Below are 27799 nucleotides of genomic sequence, written 5' to 3' on the forward strand. Positions count from 1 at the left end.
TCAGTCAATGCTTGTGGTTCCATACAATGTTAGTAGATAGTTTTAGCATATAGCCTATAGGCCATGTGCTTTGCTCTCAATTTTCTGTAGTAGGCTATTTTTTTCTAGTATTCTTTTCGATTGGTGGTGTTAGGGGTGCGTTTTTTTTTTTAGTCCAAGTCTCTTGGCTCTTCAGTCAATGTTTGTGGTTCGACACAATATTAGTAGCCTAGTTAGTTTTAGCATGCATGTTTTTTGCTCTCAGTTTTCTCTAGTAGGTTTATTCTCTAGTAGGCCTATTCATTTTGAACGGTAGTGTTAGGGGTGTGGTTGCTAGCCAATGTTTTTTTGGTCAATTGTCTTTTGGCTCTTCAGTCAATGATTGTAGTTCGGTACATTGTTAGTACCGGTAGTTAGTTTTAACATGTAGCCTAGTCTATATGCTTTGCTCTCAGTTTTATGTAGGCTATAATAGGCTATTCTCTAGTAGGCTATGTATTTTAAGCAGTGGTGTTAGGGGTGTGGTTGCTAGACAATGTTTTTTTTCAGTCAATGGTCATTCGGCTCTTCAGTCAATGTTTGTGGTTCTGTACAATGTTAGTAGTTAGCTTTAGCATGCATGTTTTTTGCTTTGCATCCTGGTACCGTAGTTTCATCTTTCATCTCTATATAAGCATGTAAAACTTCCGGGAATAACCTATCAAGGCTTTGTCAGTCCGAGGATAAAGATTTAAAAACCAAAACCACACCAAACAAAACCAAACCAATTTCATAAAAAAAAAGGATTTTGGGCAGTAGCCAAGTCATGAAACTGTGATGCATGGTAGACTAAGCAAAACCAAGAGCGAGGTAACCGGAAAAGCGGCTTTTACATGTAGCCTAACTGTTTTCTAAGAAAATCTGTAGCCTAAGTGACAAAAAATCCTTGAAATTAAGTATGCCTGCTCGAAATACTTTAGGAATATTGACTCCAAAACTCAACTTCGACTCCAAAAGTAAACCATAAACCACAATTCAGATTTCGATCAATGGCATTTAACATCATTATATAAGCGCCAAACTTTATTGAAACTGTTTTACTGCCGCCTCTTTTACAGACGACTTTTTCACTTTCAGTTACTCACTTGGCTGATCTAACTAACTCTGCTGGTAAGGTCGTGTGAATTTGTTTATTGTCATTTTTCAATCTAGCCGACATGCTTGGCTACTTTTGCTCTTTGTTTTGCCGATTATCTGCTATTGCATCATCAGAGTATTTATGATTAGGGTCAGGGATGAACATTAAGTGACCATTTAAATCTATAGCCTAGTTGAAAATCAACTCCTTGTTAGTGGTACCGGAAGGCATTTAGGCAATGCCATAGCCCAAAACTGATTTGATATGTGATATTTTAATCTTCAGTTACGGTTGTTTGTCAAGTATTTAATTAGGCTAGCAAGCCCTAATTCTATAACATTCTAATCATATAAATGATTTCTTAAGGTAGAACAACTAAAGTGCAATCTATACGTGTCACCACTAGATTGCAAGCCCAATCAGCCGTATGTTTTCCAACACAGTTACTTTAGCTTTTCCATCTATCAGACTATATTTTTAAGCAGTCGAAAGGTTTTATATGAGCTCAATAAGTTTTGAAGTAGCCTAGAGTTTCAACTTAATGCAAAATATTACACTGTTTTAACACTTCACCATGCTTTCAATAAGCTATGTGGGCTCAAACACTGATATATTAGGTTTAAATTTGGTAGGCTAAAAGCTAGGCTCACATCTTGGCTAGGCTTTTTATTATCTAGGACATTTCAAGATGTCAATAACTATGTTTCAGACCATATGCAATTTTTTGATGGAGAACCGTTTCAACCAAAGTCAAAGTTTGTTTAGCTCACAATTTCTCAATGACCTAGATCCTATTTCAACACCAGCATACTCTCAACTTCCAGTACAACAGCATTCGAAAAGATTGGGTATGTATAGTTTAACATTGAAACCTTCTACAATATTTCAAATGATAATTTTTTCAAAGAAAATGTGTGTTATTGAACAAATTTTTACATGGTATCAATTTCAGACTTCTTTTTTGCATCAAAGCTAAAAGGAAGAACAAGCATTACTCTGCAATTGTTTTACTTACAATTTTACATTTTATATTTCTCACTATGTTAAGCTATATTTAACAAAGTTGGAATTTGCTAGAAGGCAAATTATGATTTGATCATCCTGTCATTTTCAGAGGTTGGACCACTCAACATGCGACAATTCAGCAATTACATTTCACTTTCAGCTATTGCTAAGTCAGCAAACGAGGTTTACAAGCTCACATGGGACTTGTTTGATCATATCGCTTGCCAAACTGAATTTGCTGACTTGTGACATGCCAAGTTGTGGCTTGCTCAGTAGTTACTTACTCAGTTTCATCATTTACCAACTTCATCCACTTGTTGAAATGTTGCTAGCTCAGTTGTCGCTTGCTCAGTTCACAACTGCTGACTTGTAGGAGACTTTATTTTCAAAGCTAATAAGCTACATGTTTGTTTCTGCTTTAGTAAAAAGTTGCATAATAAAAACAGTAGATGAAGGTTACAACAGTTTACTAAATAATTTTATAATAAATTAGACATTTTGCAAGTAACTCTCCACAAATTATTGTACTTTGATTATTTGAAACCTCCGGTTCCTGCTATTTTTTTCAACTCCTGCTTCAGGCTGGAGATGATAGTGGCCTGGAGGTGTGTGCAAGCTGTGTGTGACTTTGGTCAGGTTCATGACCTTGGTTATCATTGTGGCACTGTATTAATGTATGAGTACATATGTTGCCTGTAATATTAGTCTTAAATGTAAAATTGGATTAAGGAAGTCAATTAAAAATCTTCAATATCTTAAAAGCAATCTCACACTGGGAGGATAGAAAACATGGCCAAATTTGAAATCTACCCAAAAGTTTACTCCTAAATCGACCCTTTTAAAGGGCCCTGAACATTGCCATAAATCACCGTCTAAAACGCTTGATGAGAGTGACAGCCTATATAGTACCACCACTCGGTGCAATTGATTATATGAAGTAGGTATTACCAAAGGCCGGAAGCTTTGACTGGAGTTGCAAGTTTATAGCTGAAACATGTTGCCTCTGGTGCACGACTAAGAAAGTCATGTGTTGTGTAATAGTATACAATTTCTTTGTGAGGCTTTTCTGATTTGATCATGTTTAAGTGATGTAACCTACTGTATAGTGGTTTATTTCAGTAGTGTGTGGCATCAATAATGATATTTAATATTATGGATCTATTTATTATGACATCATGTACATCTCAAAAGGATAATTAGAATTTACATTTTACAACCTCCCTCTGACTGTGCTACAGAAGTATTAGTACAATGTGTGTCAAGGTATAATGGATCTCTCATTTTCAGATCAAGTTTTTGCAGAAAGATTTCATAACGACCCATTGCCTCAATCCATAAATCAAGCAAATGAAACAACCAATACAAAGAGGTGTGGGGGCAGTTATGGCTTATGTTTTCATTCCTTATTTTTCTCTGAAAAACATACAGTTCTATAAACTATAGCCTATCCCAATTACTTTTTATAGCACCGGCCGAGGCACCGGTTACCTTTTTTTCTTTGGATTCAGTGTAGTGCACAACTGCACATAGGACTATTCTAATATAATAAAAATAAATAAATCAAACACTAGACTGTGCAGAATATGAAAAAATTGAAGTTTGAACATAAAACCAATTCACTCTCAGTGAATAACATGGTCATTAGTTTTATGTGCGAGTATTAGTTTCACAGGCAATGTCTGTTTTTTGTTGCAGAACATCAAAGTTTATGGTGCCTGTGGTTAAATCTTCCTCTGAAGATATCGGCATTGACAATATTTTGGATGCTCAATCGCAGTTTTTCACTGAGAGCTCACTTGCTTCCTCCTCACCACCAAAAGATAGGAAATCAAAATGTTTTCAGATTCCATTTTCTCAAAAAAGTCAATTCACAAATGAAAGTTTTCCTTCAAGAAAACAAACGGGACTGTCATCTGAAAACGTGAACAAAATGGAAGACTTCATCAATAAGTACAATGGCGTAACTGGTCCAAAAATCAAGACTTCTTTTACTCCTAAGCCCTTTTCGAACTATAAATCTCCTAGTCAAAAGCTTAAGACTCAAGCCACCAAGCCTCGTATCATTCAGGAAACTCCACGTCTTGATAATTTTTCTACATATGATAACGTAAACAACCCCATGGAAGACGACTTGATCCTTGATAGTGATGATGAAGGAAAAGGAGCGATATATGGCCCTACTCTTCAAACTCCAAGAAGGCTGTCCTTACCTCAAACTGAAACTCCAGGAGGGACTAAGAAAAATGGAATACAACTCAGATCTGTGGAGGAAATACGTATCCTTTTATAAACATTAATTAATAATGATTCTTCACCAGGTACATAGCTTTTTGATAAGAGTTTTAAAAGACATAATTGAAGTATACATGCCCAAAAAGTGATTGGTTGTTGAGTTTTTCATTTTATGAAAAAATATGAGATGCATCGCTGCCAACTTCCTTAGCAGTTTTCAATATTAGCTTTTAGGTACAGAGCCATATTTGATGGAATCCCATATTTCAATATTGTACAATCAAAGGTAAGCTTTCACAATGTTGTGTTGGCGAATACTGTAGCGTATTTATTCCATTGGAAGTTTTGTTTGCGTTTATTTAAACTCACCTTCCTTTTTCTTTTGTAGATTTTTGATGATGCTCTGTACACTGATCAACCGTTGGTTGTATGTGCGCCAACGGGGTCTGGCAAAACAATTATTTTTGAGCTGGCTATTACCCGTCTTCTAATCAAAAACGAAGAGCTTTTGTCATCTGGAAAACGTGTTCAAAAAAACAAGCCTAAAATTGTTTACAGTAAGTAAGCATACCAATGTAATAGTTATTGGGGTATTTCTATGCGTTCTTCCCTCATTTGAAATTGGCAACTTTTTTGCAGTGGCCCCCATCAAGGCTTTGTGTTCAGAGAGACATGAAGAGTGGTCTAGGAAATTTCATTCTGTTGGTCTGGAATGCCAGGAGCTCACTGGAGATTCTGATGTTGATGGATATTGGCAATTACAAAAGGCTGATATCATTCTTACTACACCGGTATCTGGTTTCACAAAATGATTGTATTTTATTACTGTAATATTATGATTTATTACGGTAGATAGCAATAAAATAGTCTTTAAATAAAACAATACGGATCTGTGATACAGAACACATCGATGAGAAGTTAAGAAAGGCTGACTGGTGGAAGGCTTGTTCAAACTGGCCCACACTTTGTGAATTAAACCTTGAAAACATTTATGCTCAATACGTATTCATCATTAATTTTTTTTACACCATTCCAATAGAGATCCATTCATTTATCTGATTGACTATTTTTTTCGCAGGAGAAGTGGGACAGCATGACCCGTCGTTGGCGCGACAACACATCGTTGGTGCGTCAAGTTTGTCTCTTCCTCATCGATGAAGTCCATTTGCTCAACGATGAGGAGAGAGGCGCCACAATGGAGGTAGGTCTGCGATCCAGTCTAAACACCAAAAGCGTCACTAGCGAACACACTTGCAGAAGTTGTAGCAGTGGTTTGTATGCAATGTCACCGAAGAAGTAACTAGATTACTTACTTTAAGTTAATCAAACAATATGTTTGTAGGCTGTTGTAAGTCGAATGAAGACCGTACAAACCTCCATCAGTTGTGCGAAGAACAGCGACACTTCTCGTCTGAGATTTGTTGCCGTATCTGCCACCATCCCAAACACTGATGACATCGCCGAGTGGCTTGGATCGACAAAGCAACCTGCAAAATCTTTCGAGTAAAGAACGTGATAAGTTTGAAATATTTTGCGTGAAGAGATGTAACTCCCTGTTGTTAGTGTCATTCTGTTTATGTAAAATTAAATTGTTTCCTAGCTTAATTTTAGTGCAAAATCTGTAATACGAGTAGTGTATTGAATACAGTAAACTAGCCAAAAATATTGGAATACCTTTCATATCGGGAATTTTCAAGTTTTTTCATTGTCTCTATTGTTGATCCACAGTTGTCGATATGTATTTAAAAGTGAATATTTCATGTTGAAAAAATTTTCGGTATGTATAATCCTTGTAACCTTTATGTACAGTATAATCTGCAGGTGTTTAGCATAATTTTGTGCACTCTGTAAGTGTGTATCATCATTTTCAGCCTGTGAGAGCCCACTGCAGAGCGTAAGCCTTCCCCTTTTCATGCCAATTTACATGATTATGTGCTAGTTGGTACCAATTGGTTGTATTGCATTGTTTGTCAATGTCGTCCCTCCATCTCACTTTTGGTTTTCCTTTCTTTCTTTTGGTTTCTCGTGGTGTCCATGTTGTTAATTTTTTAGTCCATCTATTGTCCTGATATCTTGCTATATGACCTGCCCAGGACCATTTTAGTTTCTTGATTGTGCTTAATATATCTCGTAATTTCGTTTGGTTTCTGATCCATTCGGCAGTCTTTTTATCTCGCCATGTTAAACCCATCATGATTCGTTCATGTGCTCTGCATAGTTCTTAGTTTAAGTGTTAATTTCTTTGTAAGGTTCCAAGTTTCTGCACCATATGTAGCGGTTGGAAGGATGCATTGATCGTAGACTTGTTTCTTGAGAGAAAGAGGCAGTTTTGACTTAAATATCGAACTTGCTCTTCCGAAGGCTTGCCATCCAAGTGATATTCTTCTTTTGATTTCATCTTCTTTATTGAAGTTGGTTGTAATTTTTTGGCCAAGATATATATAGTGATCAACTTTTTCGATAGTCGCTCCGTCCACAAGAATATTGCTGCCGATGTCTGCCAGTTCGTTAAACCTAACTTTTGTTTTGTTAAGGTTCATATAAAGGCCAATCTTTTTGCTTTCTGTATTGAGTTCACTTAGCATTGTTTGTAGTTGTTTAGGTTGCTCAGATATAAGGATGATGTCATCAGCAAAACGTAAATGGTTTATGTATTCACCATCAATTTTGATTCCTTTTTCTTCCCAGTTAAGTTGCTTAAAAATTTCTTCTAAGGTTGGTGTAAAGTGTGTATACTTTGTTTAATAGCATGGACGATTCTTACCGGCCGGTGACTCTTCGAAAAGTTGTGTTGGGATATCCCTGGTCATCTAATAGCTCACAATTTAAGTTCGACATCAATCTCAACTACAAACTGGGAAACGTGATTCAAACATACTCCGATAACAAACCTACCCTTGTGGTAAGCTATCATAATGTATTTTTCTAAATGTAATTTCAATTTGCATAAATTCTGGTGATCAATTTTATTTATTTAGTGTCATCTGTAATTGCGCTTCCTCTATTCAAAACTGCTTTTTTATGGTTTTGACTTAATAGCCTACTAATGCAAAACGTATCTGCAATCAATGATTTATTTCTTTTTTGGCACAACTTCAAATCAGTTCTGTTCAACAAGAAAAAGCGCAGAACAAGCGTCCACAATTTTAGCGAAAGACATGTCGTTTGTGAACGACGCAGATCACAAGCAAATCCTCGTCAACACTGCCAACCTCATCAGAAACACCAGGTACTCATCAATACGACTGATTGGATTTTAAATCGTAATCTGCAGCCACAAGGAGAATTATTGCAAGAAGTAAAAACCGAACTGTTGTAACTTCTTTGTACAGGTGGATAGCTTTTAAAAATAATTGCAAACTTTTTTTCAAATCACACTAGCTTCTCAAATGGTGCTGAACCAACAGCGCATTCCTGTTGGCTCGAGACTCATCAGCGTGATTTTCACTGGGGAGATTTTATTCGACGACAGACGTAAAAGTGTAATAATTGAGATACAAAGTATTTAAATTTTTCTCTTCACCAAACCTTCAAAACCAACATAATTATCTTAGAATTATTACGCTAGCACGAATATTAAAATCGTACAAGCGGATACCGCGCTGGATTTTGCGTTAATGGGAAGTGTGCTATTGACCGGACAGCTTCCAAAATTTATTGACGAGCTTCATTTTGTTATTCGACATAATCTAGTGTAACAAGAATTGACACGTAACGATCGACACGTGTTTCGCCCATCTGGCTGGGCTTATCAGTATCGCACCAATAATTCATGCTTTGTTGTCTTCAGATTACGTGATATGTTACAACGAGGCGTGGGCTACCACCATGCTGGATTGGACTCTCATGATCGACATCTGGTTGAAGAATTGTTTACCAGGGGAGACCTGCTTGTGTTAGGTAGAATCCACCGAATTAAGTAAAAACTAGTATATTTATATAAGTGGAATTTTATTCTCAACATTTCACTTATGAAGCAGACCATTACTAAGATAAAGTAGCCTAGATTTTCACCTTCTTCTGTTCCTAACACAGTTTGGATTATTCATGATTAGAAATCGTAGAAGATCTTATCATAACCGTTAAGTAGTCAAATCCACCACTATTCAAGCTGTAATCTTTTACTTTGGCGTAGTTACTAAAGGAAACCCGACCCAGAAAGATCAACCGGTCACCATACTTTAGACACATCGATGTGGAGGCAGGGTGTGAAGGCGATTGTGGCACTTGGAGGTGAATCCGGCCGCCCTCGGTAACGGGAACATCACCGGATTAAAACTGGACTACTGCTACTACATTAGTCTAATGCAGTCGCACCATAACCATTACACTTTCTTACACCTGGCCTTTTGTAACCGATTGACTAATGACTACACTACTATACTTGGCAGGCCTAACCATTAGCAGGGCTCCTGTTAAACCTTCAGAATGAGAACATGAATATTAAATAAATAATGTTGTTTTAATTGAGTTGTTTTCTGCTCTGCGGTTACAGTCAGCACAAGCACGTTAGCTATGGGCGTCAATCTTCCCGCTCATCTGGTCGTGATAAAGTCAACTTGTCATTACGTACGTGGAATGTTTGAAGAATACACCCAGTCAGAGATATTGCAGATGATAGGAAGAGCTGGAAGACCTCAGGTTCTCATCCTAAACGTTTGCACGATATAAACAAATAAACAGTACAACTTCTAAATGTTAAAAAACAGAATTATTACATTATTCATCTGCTGTATTCCAAATTGGTCATCACCTGTCGTCTATCCTATTTCTTGTTTTTGTCTGTATTTTTTTATTGTGCATATTTGCTGCCATGTCTTTGTGTTTGATAAGCACGCCTCCTCTTTTAAATGGAGTCGCTGACTGGATGAACAAATATTCTTTATTGCTCCTGGATACTAGGATTGATTGGTTTCAGGGTGCTTAAAAATTATTCCACTCATGTTTTTTACGATGTCACAACAAAACGTTATGTTTATTATCGCGTTTTCTATTTGTCGGCTAAAACTGTTATTTTTTTTTAGTTTGACACTTCCGCCACCGCGGTAATTATGACGAAGAACCAATTACGTGACCTGTACCAAAACGTCGTGAATGGATCTCACAAAATTGAAAGTTCATTACACAAGTCCGTATCAAATGCGCCTATCAACCCCATGACTCGCAATTTTATTGCGATACTTTATGAAGACCTAGTTTGCACGCAGTGTGCTTGCAAAAGTTGTCTTCCCGCATTGTTCTAACATCTTGCGACATTGAAACGATGCAAAGTAACAACAGATAGTCAGCTGCATAAGTGAATAGATCAATAAGCAAAACGCATCCTCGCTAACATCAATATATGTCTGAATATTTCTGCTTTACATGTTTTAGGAATTCTTCTTCCAATGATAGCTTTGGCATTCATGCAGCGTGGTTTAACAACGTATTGAGATGCTGTTTTTTCATGTATACATTGCAGACATTTGATCGAGCACCTCAATGCAGAAATCGTCCTTACCACCGTACATGACGTCACTATTGCCTTGGAGTGGATCCGATCAACTTTCCTTTACACAAGGCTGCTCAAGAACCCAACTTATTACGGTATGCCATGCGCTGGTTCGTTCTTGGGCAACTCTGATTTTTCTGAAGGAAGTTTTTTTCACAGTCCCAACCAACAAAACTTCCATTTTGCATCATTGAAACGATGCAAACTCGGCAGCTTTTGCTTTGGGCTGAAGCTCAAAACTTCCATTTTGCATCATTGAAACGATCCAAACTCGCCAGCTTTTGCTTTGGGCTGAAGCACAAGCGGTTGATTTGCACATCATTTGAAAGCTATTAAACTTGCTATGAAATTCCAGGCTACGCGAAAGAAATCACACAAGAGGAAGCTGAAAAGAGACTGCACGAGTTGTGCATGCGCAACCTTGATTCGCTTGCCGCAGTCAATCTTGTGTCCATTGATGACAAACTTCGCCTCATGTCGTCTGAGGCTGGCAAGCTTATGGCTCGTTACTTCATCGCCTTTGAAACTATCAAGAAATTCGGTACATTGTCTGGCCAAGAAAATCTCGGAGAAATGGTTAGTTCTCGAAATTTGTCGCTTTGCAATCGCTATGTTTCTGAAAACTTTTACTTTTTTGCATGTGAACTGTGTCACATCGTTTTAATTAAAAGTGATGAACAATTTTTTTGTTTTTCTTAATTTTTGAAGAAAAGAAAATGTTGTTTGTAAACTTTTTTATTGTGTGCTCTCATTTGAATCTCGATATTTGTTATGCCATATGCACATTTTTCCAGGTCGAGATTATGTCTGGTTGTCGGGAATTTCAAGAAATAACTTTACGAATGAATGAACGCACAAATTTGAATAAAATGAATAAAGACAAGAACAGAGTGACTATAAGGTAACGTGGTGGCGAACCAAACAGCTATACTTTTATCAAGAAAATTTTTGAATGTTTGAGTTCACATTTGAGCCGTGAAGAAAAAGTTACACCATCATAGCAACGTAGTTGAATTTTTACTTCGACTCGACTGCGTACGATGAATGTGAAGTTTTTCATTTAGTACCCGTATGAGTTTCTTATTACGTTGTCTAAGTACGATTTCTCACCATTTTACGACGATTCTGATTACGATTCACGAATTTTTTTTATAAAGTAGTCCATTACAAGATAACATCCACCTGGTGGATTACTTGGCTTTCAGTCAATATTGTCATCGAGCTTGACTTGGCAAAATTTGATTTTAAAGGTTTGATCTCAATGCCGATAAAGGAACGCAGAAATATAAGTGGTGATAAAATGTGAATTTTTATGTGGAATCCTTTTATTTTTAGTCTATTTTATGGTTATATTCGATAAGCATTTTAATGCATGTTCCATTTATTATAATTGTTTTAAAGTTATTTCGTATGACGTTAAATACGTATTTGATGGTCATTTTAAAAGATTTTATCTCGGCAAGTCTTTAACGTTATTGTTGTGCTGATGGACCGACATGATGATCTTGTTTGGGGCGTTGCATTACTGGCTGTGTGGTTGCGTTGCCACGCCACTCCCAATCGGTATAGGCTGGCTTTTGTTTCAGTCTGTTTTGTTTGTATACTCATGTCATGTCTTGCATTAGACTGTAATTTTCTGGTAGCTGTGTCGAAGCGTGGGAAAGGTTTCATTGGACTCGATTAATCACAAGTCTCAACCAGTGACATTTTGTGTTGCCGAATGCTCCGCCAGCTTTAAAGGAGACTTCTGGAACTTACTTGACGTTTTTCATAACATTTCTAAACGGCTTCTCCCACGACATAATTCGTTCTGGTGTATAACCAAACCTTGTGTTTCATTTATGTATGTCATCTTAAATTTGTTAACCATTTTTTTATCTGGATAAATCGACTATTTGTGTATTTGTTGTAGATTTCCTATGACCGGACGTATCAAAACAACCCAAATGAAGGTAAACTGCTTGATCCAAGCAACACTTGGCTGCATCAACGTCCAAGACTTCACTTTGTCCCAAGACGTTACCAGGATATTCAGGTTGGTAATATAAAATATTTGAAACGTGCTGGTTTTTGTGAGGGTGAACCCTGACTTACTTTGTAGGATAGAAGTTGTATTTTTGTGTATGGTTTGTATTATATGCCATCGGCGTATGCTGTATAGTGTATACACTAGTTTCACAAGCACGTCTAAATTCTGTGTCCTATACCCTTCCACAGAAACGCCATGCGGGTATCTCGTTGTCTTGTCGAGCTGCTTCTGCTCAAAGACAACAACTTCAAGTCATTGTACTGCGCCACACTGCTGTCTAAGTGCATCAAAGCCAAACTTTGGGAAAATTCTAGGTATGCTTAGTACAACTCCTGTATCATATGTTTATTTGCTTGTGGCTCGTGAAAACTTTTCAGCCAAGTTAATTTTTTAGACTATACCCACTCCACTATTACCCAGTGATTAATGGTCAAGTGAATGATGTACTGTGTTGTTTTTAAAAGTGTTCCATAGTTACACTATTTACTGACATGGGTTACTTCACAAATGTACATTCAAACGTCCTGCTTCAGCCTGATGCTGCGGTTCTCTGTGGTAGTACTAGTTTGCACTAGCTTTCGGAACACAGTTCCCTAGTCATGTGGTATGAAGAAAATATGTTTATATGTCGTGTCATGAAGTGGTAAAATTATCGAAAAAATTAAAATTTTATTTCGCTCATTTCAGATACGTAACCAAGCAACTCCCAAGCATTGGACCGACGTTGTCCACAGCACTAGCCAATGCTGGCGTTTGTTCATTTTCTAAACTTGAAGCCACCGATCCGCGTGAGATAGAACTCATAGTAAACCGGCACCCACCGTTTGGTAACCACCTCCGTGAAGCTGTCAAGTATCTACCCAAGTATACTGTACATGTCGAGCAGGTGGGAGGTTCATTTATATTTTTCCTACGTAAGTTATACTTTAGTTATACGTCATTTTTGTGCTTATTTGTTTTTAACCTTTTACTCCAGTTTAATCAGTCATGCGTATTTTTGGGGTTGTTTCAACACATCTTCTACTATGTTTAATTATTTTAATGTTTTACTATGAAGGCATCCAACATATCGGTGTCCAAGTCGAGTTGATGCAATTACACGGCGTCATATGCTTAGCTTGCTTATCTACTGAAGTAAGTTGAAAGTATCAGCTGACCAAATCTAATCGTTGCAGAGCAAACGATTCGCAGCAGACACTTGCGACATCACTGTGCAAGTCTTCCTCAGTAATGCGGATGACCTACAAGAGAAGAAAACAGCAGGAAAGAAACACTCTTGGTTTCTTCTCCTTGGTGAGTCGGTGTTTTCAGCAACCGCAAGTCAAAGCTTGACATTCTGTACAACGAAAAACTGTGTGTTTCAGAATAAGACACAACGGAGAGAAGGCTTCTAAATATACCCAGATGGACACGATCTAGTATTTTGATCTAATGAACACTTTATGATGAGGACGCAAATAATAACTCGAGTTTTGACATTGCTTAAAAAATACATTAATTTTTTTTGTTATACGTGTTGAGCACAGTCGGCTTCATAGCCGAATGGTGAGAGCTCTGGAACAACAATCGAAAGGGCGCCCGTTCGACACCACTCAAGAGCATGCGGCTGTGTCTTTGACAGGACACTTAAAGACATGCCTGAAGGTGGACACGAAGATTGGCTTCGAGACAAAAAGTTCAAGTTTGTCTTTTCACTTTGGCAATTTAGCATCTTCAATGAAGTGTTTTCCCCCTTCAGGCGACGCCGACAACCGAACTGTCCTCAAGCAGCGTTTGTCGGACTCTCAGTTGCTGACGACCGAAGGCAACACTTGGAAGCGCACACTGACGATACAGCGCGCCTCGAAAGGAGACGAAATTAGCGTCAATTTAATCAGCCAGGAGTGGGGTGAGAAGCATCCATGATGAAACTGAGTCTAGATCGCATGACGAGAGTACATTGTGGTAGAGATAGCAGTTTCAGCCTTTTGATATTTTTCTGCATCAAATATAAAATTTTATGATTGTATGTTTTGTTAAAGGCATACTAAAGGAAAATTTCAAACCGGAATTAAGCATTAAAATGAGTAAACTGAACATTCAAGAATACATTTCAAAAACAATTACCCAAAAAAATTTGTTTTCAATGGCGCTGGCAAGGCCCAAAGTCCAGTGTTTCATTTATTTTCATTTTTTTCAAAATGACCAAAAAGTGCAAACACAGCTCAAGAATACGTCATAAAGTCCAGCAATAACAAAAACCACGTTACCAATCTGATGTTTTGAGCAAACTGTCTGCTGTTTTGATGTTAAAATGTGCTGTTTTGATGTAAATACATACATAGCCTACAGTCAAATCGCCCGCAGTAACAATTATTGCGTGATCGGTTGATTGCTAGACTTTATGACGTAGACTTTATGACGTTCTTTACAGTCGCACGCTTCGTTGCTCAGGCCAATGTCGTTTTAAAAGCTCTGACAAAAGCACGCGCACAATGGTGGTCAGACCGCAATGGGGCAAAATTTTATTGAAAATCGTTTTATGGTAGCATGTTAAACACAAAGAACGTGGAAAATCGCCAAGTCAGGTTTTTCCTTTAATACCCCTTTAATTGAAAAGTTTGATAATCAATGCAACCATCACCAATCTCATTTATTTGATGTGCTATAGTTGGTTTGGATGTTGAAAGTACGTACAGTCCTTACTATCTCGGACCCCGGCGCATGACTGCCACCGCCACCGGCGTCAAAAACGATGGGGCTTCTATGGAATCGAAGTATTTTGACAGGAAAAAGTTGGTGCTTTAGTTTGTGCTATAAACCTTTTGACAATCTCCACACCTTGTAAATAATGTAAGAACCTGTGTTACAGTTTGCAGTTGCCTTCTTGGGTTGCAACGAGGAAATGGAGTCTCTTTAGATGCACTTGTGGTTAATATTTCTTGACAGTCCTTATGTGCAATTTGCTTTAAAATTTGATTTAATTCAACACGTTATTGTCTAAAGTGTTTCTATTTTGCTTGCTGCCAACTTAAAATTCAAATAGATTTGATTCTATCTTTGTCGTCACTATACGTATTGCCATATTGGAAAAGGAATCCAATGACCGGACAGTCGGCGGACACAAGCAGCAAGAGCTGACGACGAGTCACCTTCAGGCCTTCACAGCATTTTTTGTTTAATTAATACTTTAAAACGTCATGATCAATGTAATACTTTACAACGTCATGATCAATGTAATAATTTACAACGTCTTATCAATATAATTGCAACATGTCTTGTGTACAGGAAGCCTTGTCGGCACACTTGCAGCAACAAGCGAACCTGTGGTCACGACTGCTGCAAGATATCTGGAGGTTAAATTTGATTCTTGCACGAGTTTTACTTTTTCTATTTTTTGGACTTGTTTTCGAAACAAGATTTGAATTAATAACCGGTCATCACTGTTATTAATATCGTTGTCACAATCAATGTGCGAGGTCTCGCGACGGGCTGCTTTGTATCTTGATCGAGCGTGCTGTTTTGATTGTGAAATTCTTATGGTATAGGTTATCATCGGTTATTGTCCTGTGGTAACCTTTGATTGCGAGATCTCTATTATGTAATGTATTTCCAGAACATTCATTCAGAACAAACCTGGAATGTTCTTTTGTTTTCCACGATTGCCAAATGTCGTTTGTCATGAAGTCATAAGGATGTTTACCAGTAGATCTGTGATTGCAAAATCTTTATTATGTAATGTATTTTCTAGATCAGTGGTTCCCAACTCATGGGTCGCGAGTCGCGACCCAAAGTTGGGTCGCCTGATAATTTTTTTGGGTCGCTTGTTTTTCAGGCATATTGTATCTTGGGAGAAAAAAAATAACAATAAAAAAAAATTTAAAACGTGATGAGATCGATCACAAAACTGGAAAATATAAACACAAGTCATGAAGCGTTTCATGTCGAGACATCGGAAAGCTTTGTAGCATGATCGTAGTGCAAGAAGTTTTAACAATTTTCGCTTTTATTATGGTTATTATTATTATTAAATGTAAACCCAACAAAAATTTCAGTCTCAAACATAAATTAACTTGACAAAGTTAAGGGATATAACTTATATTGTAACGTGCACTATATGTCACGAACGCTATGTCGGACAAACTATGACAAAGTTTTCCACAAGTTGGACCACGCATAGTCTGGTGTGGTAAAACGCATCAAAGACAAAGCCCCAAGTGCTGTATGGACTTATTGCTTTCTCCACAAAAAAGCTGTCTCAAGAGCTGCATGAAGTGTTGAATGATGTGAAGTGTGTAAACTTCATCAAAACAAGTCCACTAAATCGGCATTTGTTTTCGTCTTTTTGGATTCTGATTATTATCAAGCATTGCTGTTGCACACAGAAGTGCGATAGTTGTCACGAGGTCGTGTCCTGAAGCGAGTTTGTAATTTGCGAGAGGAGATTGCTATCTTCCTGAGGCAACAGAACTGTGTGAGATTAGCCGAGAAGTTTTTGCAAGAAGATTTCAAGGCAAAAGTTGCTTACCTTGCCGATATATTGGACTCTCTGAATTCTCTAAATTTATATATGCAAGGCAACGGTTTTACGGTGATTGATCGCGCCGCAAAAGTTTCTGCTTAACACAAAAAACTCATATTCTGGAAAAGTTATGTCACCAGAGATGAGTAGGCTACGATATATTTCCTCAGTTAACGCAATATTTGTGGCAATGAAGTTGATATTAAGCAAACGATAATTAGACACCTGGAACAGTTTGCCAAAAAGTTTGTGCACTACTATGGAGAATCTCTAACACTTAATAACCAAAATGATTGGATAATTGATCCATTTGTTGGAAAAGATCCGCTTCAACTTTCCATCCATGTTGCAGAACAGTTTATGGACATAACGACAGAAGTAGCAAACCGTATTTCTTCTGCGTCCTTCAAAGACAAATACCCCAAAGATTCTGCAAACATCCACTTTTGGGCTTCTATGTACAAAGTGTATCCCACAGTTTCACAATTAGGGATTCAAAAACAGATTTCATTTGCAACAACTTGGCTTTGTAAGATTGGATTTAGCGCCTTGTGTGTATTGAAAACTGAACAGCGAAACCGGCCGGAAGTTAAAGCCGACATGCGGCTATGCCTAAGCAAAATAACGCCTCGATTTCAAAAACTCACTGACAGCAAGCCAGCACAGCTATCTCATTAGTGATTTGATAAACATATTATTTTTGGAAAAAGTTACTGCTTTTGTAGTGCTGTTTGTTTGCAACACAATCTTGTTTGGCTTTTAAAATATTACAACAATTAATTGCTTGGATCGCAAGATTTTACCGAACTGAATTTTTTTTTAAAATGGGTTTCCTTAAAAACGAGTTGGGAACCACTGTTCTAGATCATTCTACTGCTACGTGCAGATCTAGAAGCTTCTTTAAACTTGCTTGTTTACGTTTAGTGCAGCGTGACAGAGCAATGAGTCCTTATGATGTAACATTACGTAACCCTCTCGAAGTTACTAGACCGAACAATCTTCTATAAATAGTGGTGTAAATTGATGAATTATTATTATGAGTTGATTATGAGAGTTGTGTTATGAGTTGTGGATTGGTAAAAGGTGCAGAAATTATTGTTGATTGAGATTTGAAGTAATTGAATACAAGTAGATGAGAATTGGTGCTGATATAAATTGTGTTCGAAATTAGAGTTATTTGAGAAGCCGTTCGTTAAAGTCCTTCAAGAATTTTCATTATCATTTCACCTGTAGAAATATTCGACATTTAATTGATTGCCTTTCGGTAATATCCCATTAAACTACGTCATTGAACCTTTCCAAGTCTCTTTCCTGGTAAGAGATAGAAAGAAATCGTGACAATCGTCAATAAATTACGTAATAATCGAGAAACTCTTATGTTGTTCGAAGATTTTTGGGATCATGTGCCAATTCAGCAGCGGTTACGCTACATTGCTGATTTCATTCGTTTTAAACTTCTGACAGATATGACTTTCACTATCATCTACCGTGTTGATAATACTATGCTTGATAACACTGTAGAAGCATAAGAATAAAGCAAAAAAAATTTAAAAGCAACACGGACAGATGTTTTTCATTTTTGTGAACCTCATGCATTTCTACGTCAACTTTGCAGACACCAACAACGGATTCGTGGAGAATTATGCAAATGTTGTGAAAGGAAGAGGAAGTGGCCTAGTGAAAACACCACGAGTGAGACTATTGCTCTTTGATTCAACTTATAGCCTAATTATTTTTTAAAAAATGCCGCCTTTTTTCGCTGTAATGTAATCTTTTGTCTTAGTCTCAGAAATTTGAATTTCCAATTCCTTCCGCAGGCCAACAAAGATGTGTCCACGGTGGATTATCTTCACAAGTTCAAATACGATCCGAAGGCAAAGTATCCTGACGGTCTTCAAAGTAACCAAGTAGTCCCTTCAACACCCAAGTTGTCTAGGTGTCTGCTTTTTTCCGGTTTCGTTGACACGTTACACAAATTTCTTGAAAGCATAATTTATATTTTCAAATTTTTGATAGAAGCAAAGGGTGGGAAAACTTGAATTCTTTCTGTGATTTTCAACAAAACGAAGAAGATCTCGAAATGTTGGAAAAGCTCACAGCGTTCGAAAGAGAACAAAGCTATTATGACGTATGATGAGTTATTGACAACATGACGTTTAGTTACTAATAGTCTGGGAGCCTACGACAGAAGATTTCACCCCATAAGGTACAAAAGGTTTGACCCCTTGAAGTTACTGGGGTCAACCATGTCACTCACAAAAAGTATGGAAGATTGACCGCGCCGGGTGGATCTGGTCCCTAGAGCCCCCTAAAAAGCCCAAAAAGGGGGTTAATTTCACCCCATAAGGTACATGGACCAAACTTGGTGAATACGAAGTTCTATGTCAGGACATCACAAAAATATCAAATCTAACAATATTTTCGAGTGGAAAGGTGATGTAAGACCCCCCCGAAAGTGACCCCCCGGGGGGTTAATTTCACCCCATAAGGTACATGGACCAAAGTTGGTCAAAACGAAGTTTTATGTCAGGACATCACAAAAATATCAAATCTAACAATATTTTCGGGTGGAAAGGTGATGTAAGATGCCTTCAAAGTGACTTCCCTTAATGTGACCCCCTCGGAAGGTTTATTTCACCCCATAAAGTACATGGACCAAACTTGGTCAAAATGAAGTCTTATGTCAGGACATCACAAAAATATCAAATCTAACAATATTTTCGGGTGGAAAGGTGATGTAAGATGACTTCAAAGTGACTTCCCTTAATGTGACCCCCTCGGAAGGTTTATTTCACCCCATAAAGTACATGGACCAAACTTGGTCAAAACGAAGTCTTATGTCAGGACATCACAAAAATATCAAATCTAACAATAGTTTTGGGAGGAAAGATGATGTAAGACTCCCCTAAAGTGACCCCCCAGGGGGTTAATTGCACCCCATAAGGTAGGCTACATGGACTAAAGTAGGTTAAATCGAAGTCTTATTTCACGGCATAACAAAAATATCAAATCTAACAATATTTTCGGGTGGAAAGGTGATGTAAGATGTCATCAAAGTAACCCTAAGAGGGTTTATTTCACCATAGAGTAGGCCTACATGGACCAAACGTGGTCAAAACGAAGTCTTATAGGACACCACAAAATATCAAATCTTACAATACTCTCAGTTGGGAAGATGATAAAAGACCTACCCAAAAGTGAATCTCCTCCTATAATTTAATTTACTTCATCCCTTACTCGAACCAACCTTGGTGTAACGGAAGTGCTATGCCAGGACAGTACCAATGGATTAAATCTAAAAATATTTTTATTTAGGTTTTGGTGAAATACATTTACAAGCTGTCCCATGATGTATGAAATGGAACTATAGCCTACTTTACAAAAAGTTTTTGTATAAATCATGTTCAGTCAATTGAAAAAAGGCAACAGGACATGCCAATACATGGCTTTGTAACACCAAAAACAGAAAGTACATGAGAAGCATATAGGCTACAGTAGCCAGAAAACTGATCGAAGATCTTGATACGACCACTAAATGTTGAATTAATCGAACAACTGACTATCCAAATCAAAACGTTTCGAAGTGAATCATTTGGAACGTTAATTCAGGCAGTAATGAACATTTTCCAGCTGCTACAATAAATAACCCAATAAACCCAATGTAGTAAATTTTTGTTTAATGCCATTTGCTTCATGTCTCTAATCAGTTATTGTAACTGTTCATTCATAAACAGAGATTGTTTGTGTAAATGTAAACGGTTGTTTCTTTATTCTTCATTGTCACTGCTGTCGCTTTCACTTTCTTCGTCTTATTCTTCGTCTTATTTGGATAGTCAGTTGTTCAATTAAGTCAACATTTAGTGGTCGTATCAAGATCTTGGATCAATTTTCTGGCTACTGGAGCCACGGGCGCCGATCCCTATAGGACAGTGGAGACATGTCCCCACCATCTTTTTACATGTCCCCACCATCTTTTTACATGTCCCCATCATCTTTTTACATTATTTTTGTAACGTAAAAGGGAAAATATTACCCGAATGTCACAATTTTACCAGTCAAACGTTTAAAATATATTGAAAGGAGGGGACAACATTCTTGTTTTATGCGAGGAAGCCCCAATCGTAGTAGAAATGTTTTATTAGGCAGAGAAACCCTGGTGTAACTCGCAAATTGTATTTAATTTGGTTACGCCAGGGCCACACAGTGCAGAGTTTTAGAATTACTTTGAAAGAGTCGTACAAGCATGTAGTGCAGTAAGTACTAAGTGTAGCTTGTGTTACTTTTGTATAAGAAAAAAGCTATTTTTTTAGTTATTATTACATTGAGGTTAAGAGCTGCTGAAATGTCTTTACCGATTTGGCAAAAAATTGTACATAGGAAAATCAGCAGTTGGAAGGCTGGCAGGTAGCTTTTTTTCAATTGAAAAAACTCTTACCCTACCCAATTTTTAAAAGACTTGTCACGTTCCAAATCGTCTTCAGTATGGACATGGCCATGGTCAACCTCCTAAACTTCCAGATCGATCGGTCAGAGTATTTTGCAGTCATTGACAGCTCGCAGCAAAATCTTACTGACTATTTCAAGTCGACCGATCTTGAGCACTACAAAATTCTACAAGAATCACTCTTTAGTGGAAAGCTACAATCGCATTTGGTAGACGATTATCTTCAGTTCTTTGACACAGAGTCCCTTGCACAAGATTTTCGAATGATATTCAAGAAGATACCATCCGCTGTTTGGCAAATGTTTCCGCAAGTGGAACTTTTGCTCATATCACCAGCCCGCTCGTGTTCAGCTGAACGCTCATTTTCAACTTTGCGACGTATCAAAACTTTGTTACGATCTACCATGACACGGAAACGGCCAAATCATGCAATGGTCTGCTATGTGTACAATAAAGTTTTGAATTCGATCAACCTTCATTACAAGCCAAGGATCAACCAAGGACTTCGTTTTTAATTCGCCGGAGACTAGTTGCCGAGTTGCAGTGTTTGGACTTCTGCTGTCCAATGCTGACACTGACAATTAAAATACATCGCATTAGACTTGTAGCCTATCTACTGTAGGCCTATTTGTTTGTTTGTTGAACAGACCCCAATCTTTCAGCTCGCTTTGCTCGTCTGCCCTTTCTTTTCTAGTAAATGTCCCCACCAATCTTAGAGAACGATCGGCGCCCATGACTGTAGCCTATATGCTTCTTATGTACTTTCTGTTTTTGGTGTTACAAAGCCATGTATTGTCATGTCCTGTTGCCTTTTTTCAATTGACTGAACATGATTTATAGAAAAAAATTTTGTAAAGTAGGCTATAGTTCCATTTCATGCATCATGGGACAGCTTGTGAATGTATTTCACCAAAACCTAAATAAAAATATTTTTAGATTTAATCCATTGATACTGTTCTGGCATAGCACTTCCGTTACACCAAGGTTGGTTCGAGTAAGGGATGAAGTAAATTAAATTATAGGAGGAGATTCACTTTTGGGTAGGTCTTTTATCATCTTCCCAACTGAGAGTATTGTAAGATTTGATATTTTGTGGTGTCCTATAAGACTTCGTTTTGACCACGTTTGGTCCATGTAGGCCTACTCTATGGTGAAATAAACCCTCTTAGGGTTACTTTGATGACATCTTACATCACCTTTCCACTCGAAAATATTGTTAGATTTGATATTTTTGTTATGCCGTGAAATAAGACTTCGATTTAACCTACTTTAGTCCATGTAGCCTACCTTATGGGGTGAAATTAACCCCCTTTTTGGGCTTTTTAGGGGGCTCTAGGGACCAGATCCACCCGGCGCGGTCAATCTTCCATACTTTTTGTGGGTGACATGGTTGACCCCAGTAACTTCAAGGGGTCAAACCTTTTGTACCTTATGGGGTGAAATCTTCTGTCGTAGGCTCCCAGACTATAATTAGTTTCACATTTTTGTTTTTTCATTCTTGCTTGAATTAATTTGTTTAAGTGATCATGAACATTTGATTTGAGCATGGCTTTAAAAAGATTTTACTTGGTGGGTTACTGGTCAGTAAGCAACTTTACGTGACTGCAACAACCTAAAACTTGGTTAGCTTCGCTCAAAATTGGACTTGCACAAGTGACATTTTTTGAGAGAGTTGTGATGAACTTTACGAAGCTCTATCGTCTTCTTTAACACACATTGCAAGAACACCGGATAAGGTTAAAAGTTTCTTGCAAATTAAGGTTAAAAGTTTGACTTCTTCGGACATTTGAATCAATGTATAAAAAGGACTTATTTGCTGGTTGTGGTATTTTTATTTTTGTTGTAATTTTTATTGCAAAGAATTGGCCACAAGTTGTAAACATCGCTCGCAAACCGAATTTAGTGAGGTAGAAAAGTGCTTTTTTTGCTTAATTTGCAAAGGTACCATCCTAATTCAGCGTGCTCTCGCTAGTGCTGTAGAAACCCTCTCACTGAATTTTTCATACTTGAGCACTGAGATGAAGCGTAGAAACTTCAGTAACTTTTTTCAGCAAGAAACTTCTTAGTGGTCCGTCACTCTCGAAACCTGCTTCATGTGATCTTTTCTCCGTAGGATCAAATCAATCTCGGTTCGAGAATTCGATATAACGAGGGAGTGAGTGAAGGCAGAAGTAACAGCAGTGTTAGGGAGAGAAACATTCCAGCAAGCCAGAAACTATGGACTGAGAAAGGAGCTTCACAGTGCACCCCATGCATTGGTCAGTCGTCAGACATGTGCAGCAACGTAATTCTCTTCAGTTGTTTATCAATGGCAGTTTTCATAGCCGAGTCAAGTGCGTGAGAATTTATCTTTCTGATAAATTACTCAAGTTTTTCAACGTCAGATTAAGATTCGTTCTCAGTGGGGATGTTATGATGTCGTTGACATATCATCATCCAACACCACGTTCCACAGATTTGACTGAACCAGAGTTGCCGCGCATCAGTCCCCGTCGGGATAAGAAAAGCTTGGAAAATGCGACTCACAGTTTTGGAATGAATGGATTGTGCGATGACGAGGCAAAGGCAAGTATCGCATGCTAAAGCTTGCAATAGATCATTCTGGAATGTCATGTTTCATTGACTTTTAACATTTATTTACCGCGTTTTTAACTTTATTAGGCAAACAAGCAAGACGTGACCGTGAACACTCCAAGCAGAATGGGGAAAGTGTTTGCTTGGAAGAGTTCAACTGGACAGAAGTCCAACTTGTTTCAATGCTCATCTGCAAGCAGCACCTTTACCAACAACTCCACTTCAACATCTGTAAACCTTCAAACGAAACCTTCTCGAACATTCCACGTTGGGAACGGCAGCAACCCCGTCGAGTTCAGTCCACAAACAAGTTCCCAATCCTCAACATTGCCGCACACAAATGGATATGAATGTCGTGATGTTAACAGAGCCACTTGCTCTAACGTTAGTTTTGGCCAACCTTCCAGAAGCAATAGTGACCACTCATCGGCAATGAACCGCTTCGCTCTCGGGCAGCATTCTGAACTGAACGACAAGGCTAATATGATGAGAACGTTTTGCCCACCTGACGTCTCTAAGCGTCGTTTCGTGCAAGGTAACCCTGACAACAAATCAACTGTTTTTTACATTGTGATTCAACGTCTGCAGACTTGGAATCAATGTAAAAAAAAAAACGGTTGATTTGCTGTCTGGGAAACTATTCTGTTGAATGCTTTAGATTCAAATCATTCATGTGTCACACGATTTCTGTTTAGATTTTGAGAACCAACTTTGGGAAGAGGCTCCATCTACTGCGTATCCTCCTTATCCCTTTAATGCTGAAAAAAGAGTCACTTTTCAGGACCTATCCTCTGTAAGTTTTTGTGCTTTAAAATTGATCTTTTGCTAGACTCTAATAGTAAATAACCTTCATATCAACACGCCTCTATTCAGTAGCGCACCCAGAAAAAAAATTAGGGGGGGGCTAATTCAGAAATGTCGGCCGAGTGATTTGCGATAACAGTGACAATAGGCCAATGCCAGTGGCCTAGCCAGGAATTTTGAAAGGGGTGGAATCACGGCCGGCGGGCAAAACCAGACGGCGTGTCCGCCTAAAACGACATCCAGAGGCGGGGGGTCTGGGGGGCCTCCAGTAAAAAAATTTGAAAAATTGCTTTGAATTTGGTGCATTCTGAGAGCATTTTCAACAAAAATGTGGGTATGGATATTCCTATAAAATGGTGCTGTCCGATGGCATAGCAAAAGGATAAGATCATGTTTTCTTCAGCAGTTTTCGGAAATAAAGCTAAGTCTCTATGCTTTGTTGTTGCTAATTCCTGTCTGAGATATTTTAATGTTTGGTATTGGCAAAACTCGCTCTTTTAATGCAGTTTCGTTTAAAATTAGGCAAACTTTGTTTTAGAGAAATAAAGAGACTGAAAGCATTATTCTCAATATCGTGACGTCACACACGTGCCAAAGGTAGGGGATTGAAATTCTTTCCTCCCCTTGGCTACGCCACTGGCCAATGCCCATTCCTTTGGTTAATATTTAAAGGACTAACAGCCATGCTACTACCACCATCAGCATCCTCATCCCTAGGTCCACTCTCGCAATCGTCTATAGATCTCGAATGTATGACAAAATATAATTAGCTTATTGTTTGCCAACACAAATAAGTGCGAAAACAACAACCAGCACGAAAACAGTTTGAAACAAAACACTAATTTTGTAAACAGTAAATTTGATGTGGACGTTTTTCCTACTTACAAAACATTCAAAATTAGTTCGTATTTTTAACTAAAGTCCCAGGCGCCTTCGTCCTTCTGCTCAAATGTACACAGTTTTAAATCTCCGTGTGATTCGGCATTGACGTACGGTACATCGATATGTCCACCAGACATTTGACCATGAGAGTACGGGAGCATCTGAACTTTAGGGAGTTAAAGAAAAGTGCCATCAAAGACCATATCATGAAGTGTTCTTTTTGCACAGATCGAAAATTCTTTGCTGACTCATTTAAAATTTATACAAAGGCGAATCCCAATTTGATACCAAAATTCCGGAAGCGCTGTTAATCAAACGCTACAACCCAAATTTACACAAACAATTATTTGCTGGAGGTGCGTCCATTCTCCTCAACATTTACTTGATGTACGGTACCTATCACGTTCCCTGTGGTGCAAGTTTTTTTGTAGTTATTTATGTAGTTGCCTTTTCCTAATGTAATTTTACCTTCAAGAAGTTGAAACTTATTGCATTTTTATAAATATTTTCATGTTCCTGATGAGGGGTTAAGTTAAGCCGAAATCGTTGGACTGTTAAAACTACTGTATTTGTAAATATGTAAAATATATTGTTATAATGCTCAGCCCTGTTGTATTGTTGTGTCTTATTCATATCTAACCTGTGAGCAAAATGTATAAATGGGGAACATACAAAAACTTTATTTTTGGTGGCGGGTTTGGGGTGGGCTTGAGCCCCCTTAGCCCCATGCTGGGTGCGCTACAGCCTCTATTCTACGAGATAGTTCTTCTTGAAGCTACGTACTACTTGTAGAAACAAAATTATGCAGTGATAATACGCGATCACAACTCGAAGGACAGAATCTTTCATTTTGGTACGTAAAGGAACGAAAAGTATTTTGTCCATGTTGTAGGCTTTTACACAAAGTGTTAAAGTTTAAGTAGGAAGACAGAACATAAGATTGGCATTATCTTGCAGCTTCATCACGATAGCTTGGAGGATCGGGAGGTTTCTATCAACTGTGATTTTACACTGGAAGATGATGATTTGATGATGGAGGCTTGTCTTCAAGCGGAAGATCAGTCCCACGTACGTCTCCATCAACTTTTTGAACATTATAATGACAATTCTTGACTACGCTGTCATAAATGTAACTAAGATTTATGCCAGGCGTCTCATTTACAAAACTCGTTATGTGATTGCATTGAGAATTTCAACAGTCTTTATTGTTGAACTTATTTTCAGTTGTTTAAGGTCGCTCACGACATGCCTGCAGTGGAACCAGCGAAGGTTTTGTCTCCGCATCGAAAGCGACCTTTTTGCCAGAAAGAATCTCCTCAAGTGCAGCCTGTTAAAAGACAGCTTACCCAGTTTTTCAATAAGTAAGTATGCCATGTACTTAGTTATTTTACTTATGTTGGGAGGTTAAGCTTTTATGAAGTTGTTACAGAGTGTGGTTCACCTTTTTAAATGTTGCACACTACAATCTTCACAAAGCCATGTACTGTACAATTGTACACTCCAGCAGCTTTGCCATCTTACCAGCTGGTTTACGATAATTTTATTTGTCAGCATCTTAAATGCCACCCATTTGGAATTGGACATATTATTGAGCAGATTCGAACGTTCTCGCAGTAGCCTTTCAACTTGTATATCTGTAGGTCATGTGTACGTATGTGAAAGGAACCATTCGTAAAAATGCTCTGCATGCTACGGCTTTTATTTTTACTGATGCGAAAAACGATACGTTTAGGTCGTCCGGTCCATTACCAATATCCAGCAACAAGATGAAAGACATTGCTGACGCTGAAAGGATGTTTGATTCTATATTTGATGGAATCTTTTAAAAATAACAAGATGGCAAGACTTGTTCTTCACCACGAATCGCACAGTGCTAAACGTACAAGCCGGTTCATCAATGCACGTGCCAATCATCAAAGATCTTCTGGCTTAGACTTGCATTCTGTGTCCATTCAAAGATTTATGCCAAAATTATTTTATAAATTTATCATCTTCCATTTGTCTCAGTATGTGAGACCCGGCATTTTCCCCGATAGCTGGGATCTTCGCAGCTTTTTCGCTATACTTCCGGGTTGTTGCGATTAGGCTATATCTAGTTGTCCACCGTTTCATTAATGTCGTCTCTCACCGACTTTAGCCAGCTCTTGTTTGGCCTCTCAACATTCTTTCACTTGAACAGTTGTCTCATTTTCCATGAATATTTTCCAAACCTTTTATGAGTTTTCCACAATAAAGGAATATTGGCAAGTCTAGTAAAGTTCCATTGCGCCATGAGTCTCAAATACGTGTTATAAATCTTAGAATTTTGATAAACTGATTTTTCTACTATGACAGTTTCATAGACAGACCATTTGCAATATTTCTTTCTGATATGTCTTGTTGCTCATATAAGGATACAAAACATTAAACAAGTGAGCAAAATATTTTTCCTTGAATTAATCTGAAACATGAACTGGATCATAGTTGAGTTCTGAATTTGTTTGTTATTTTTGTCTTTTAATTTTTCTTATTGAAATATATGAAGTACGTTATTAAGTTTCGCAGATTTTTCTTGTCTCAAATGTTATTAAAAGTTTATGAACTATACTTTCCTGAATATTATTCATATTGTGTATATATTAAATGATGTTTCAAATGAGATTTTTCTTCCTCACTTTCACTGTAGAATAAAGTTGGTTTTGAATCAGTTTGGAAGTGCTATGTTTGCGAGGTTGATTCTCACTAGTTCACCATGATTCGTT

The 27799-nt window shown here is 37.9% G+C and overlaps 1 protein-coding gene across 4 annotated transcripts; it reads left to right on the plus strand.

Moving 5' to 3' along the window:
- Positions 1–1681: 1681 nt before the first annotated feature.
- Positions 1682–27736, plus strand: LOC145775598 (putative ATP-dependent DNA helicase HFM1). Of its 4 annotated transcripts, none has more exons than XM_082586911.1 (33): positions 1682–1944; positions 3389–3470; positions 3797–4377; positions 4561–4619; positions 4722–4890; positions 4973–5124; positions 5412–5534; positions 5676–5836; positions 7082–7235; positions 7438–7562; positions 8124–8233; positions 8829–8974; positions 9358–9461; positions 9795–9919; positions 10180–10400; positions 10619–10725; positions 11737–11859; positions 12042–12167; positions 12541–12739; positions 13029–13146; positions 13592–13741; positions 14504–14627; positions 15121–15188; positions 17970–18046; positions 18172–18290; positions 18371–18482; positions 22912–23056; positions 23254–23363; positions 23460–23907; positions 24068–24165; positions 26016–26126; positions 26283–26419; positions 26791–27736. In XM_082586911.1, the coding sequence occupies exons 1-33, from the start codon at positions 1785–1787 to the stop codon at positions 26882–26884; spliced, it is 4938 nt and encodes a 1645-aa protein (XP_082443037.1). In that variant the 5' UTR covers positions 1682–1784; the 3' UTR covers positions 26885–27736. The 4 variants fall into 4 exon arrangements, 3 of the variants coding, with proteins under 3 accessions (XP_082443037.1, XP_082443039.1, XP_082443040.1); XM_082586913.1 differs by having other exon boundaries at positions 18374–18482; XR_014290164.1 differs by lacking the exons at positions 24068–24165; positions 26016–26126; positions 26283–26419; positions 26791–27736 and having other exon boundaries at positions 22912–23082; positions 23460–23473.
- Positions 27737–27799: the final 63 nt, after the last annotated feature.

Source organism: Aplidium turbinatum, chromosome 8 (assembly GCF_918807975.1).
Source record: "Aplidium turbinatum chromosome 8, kaAplTurb1.1, whole genome shotgun sequence".
Classification (NCBI taxonomy): domain Eukaryota; kingdom Metazoa; phylum Chordata; class Ascidiacea; order Aplousobranchia; family Polyclinidae; genus Aplidium; species Aplidium turbinatum.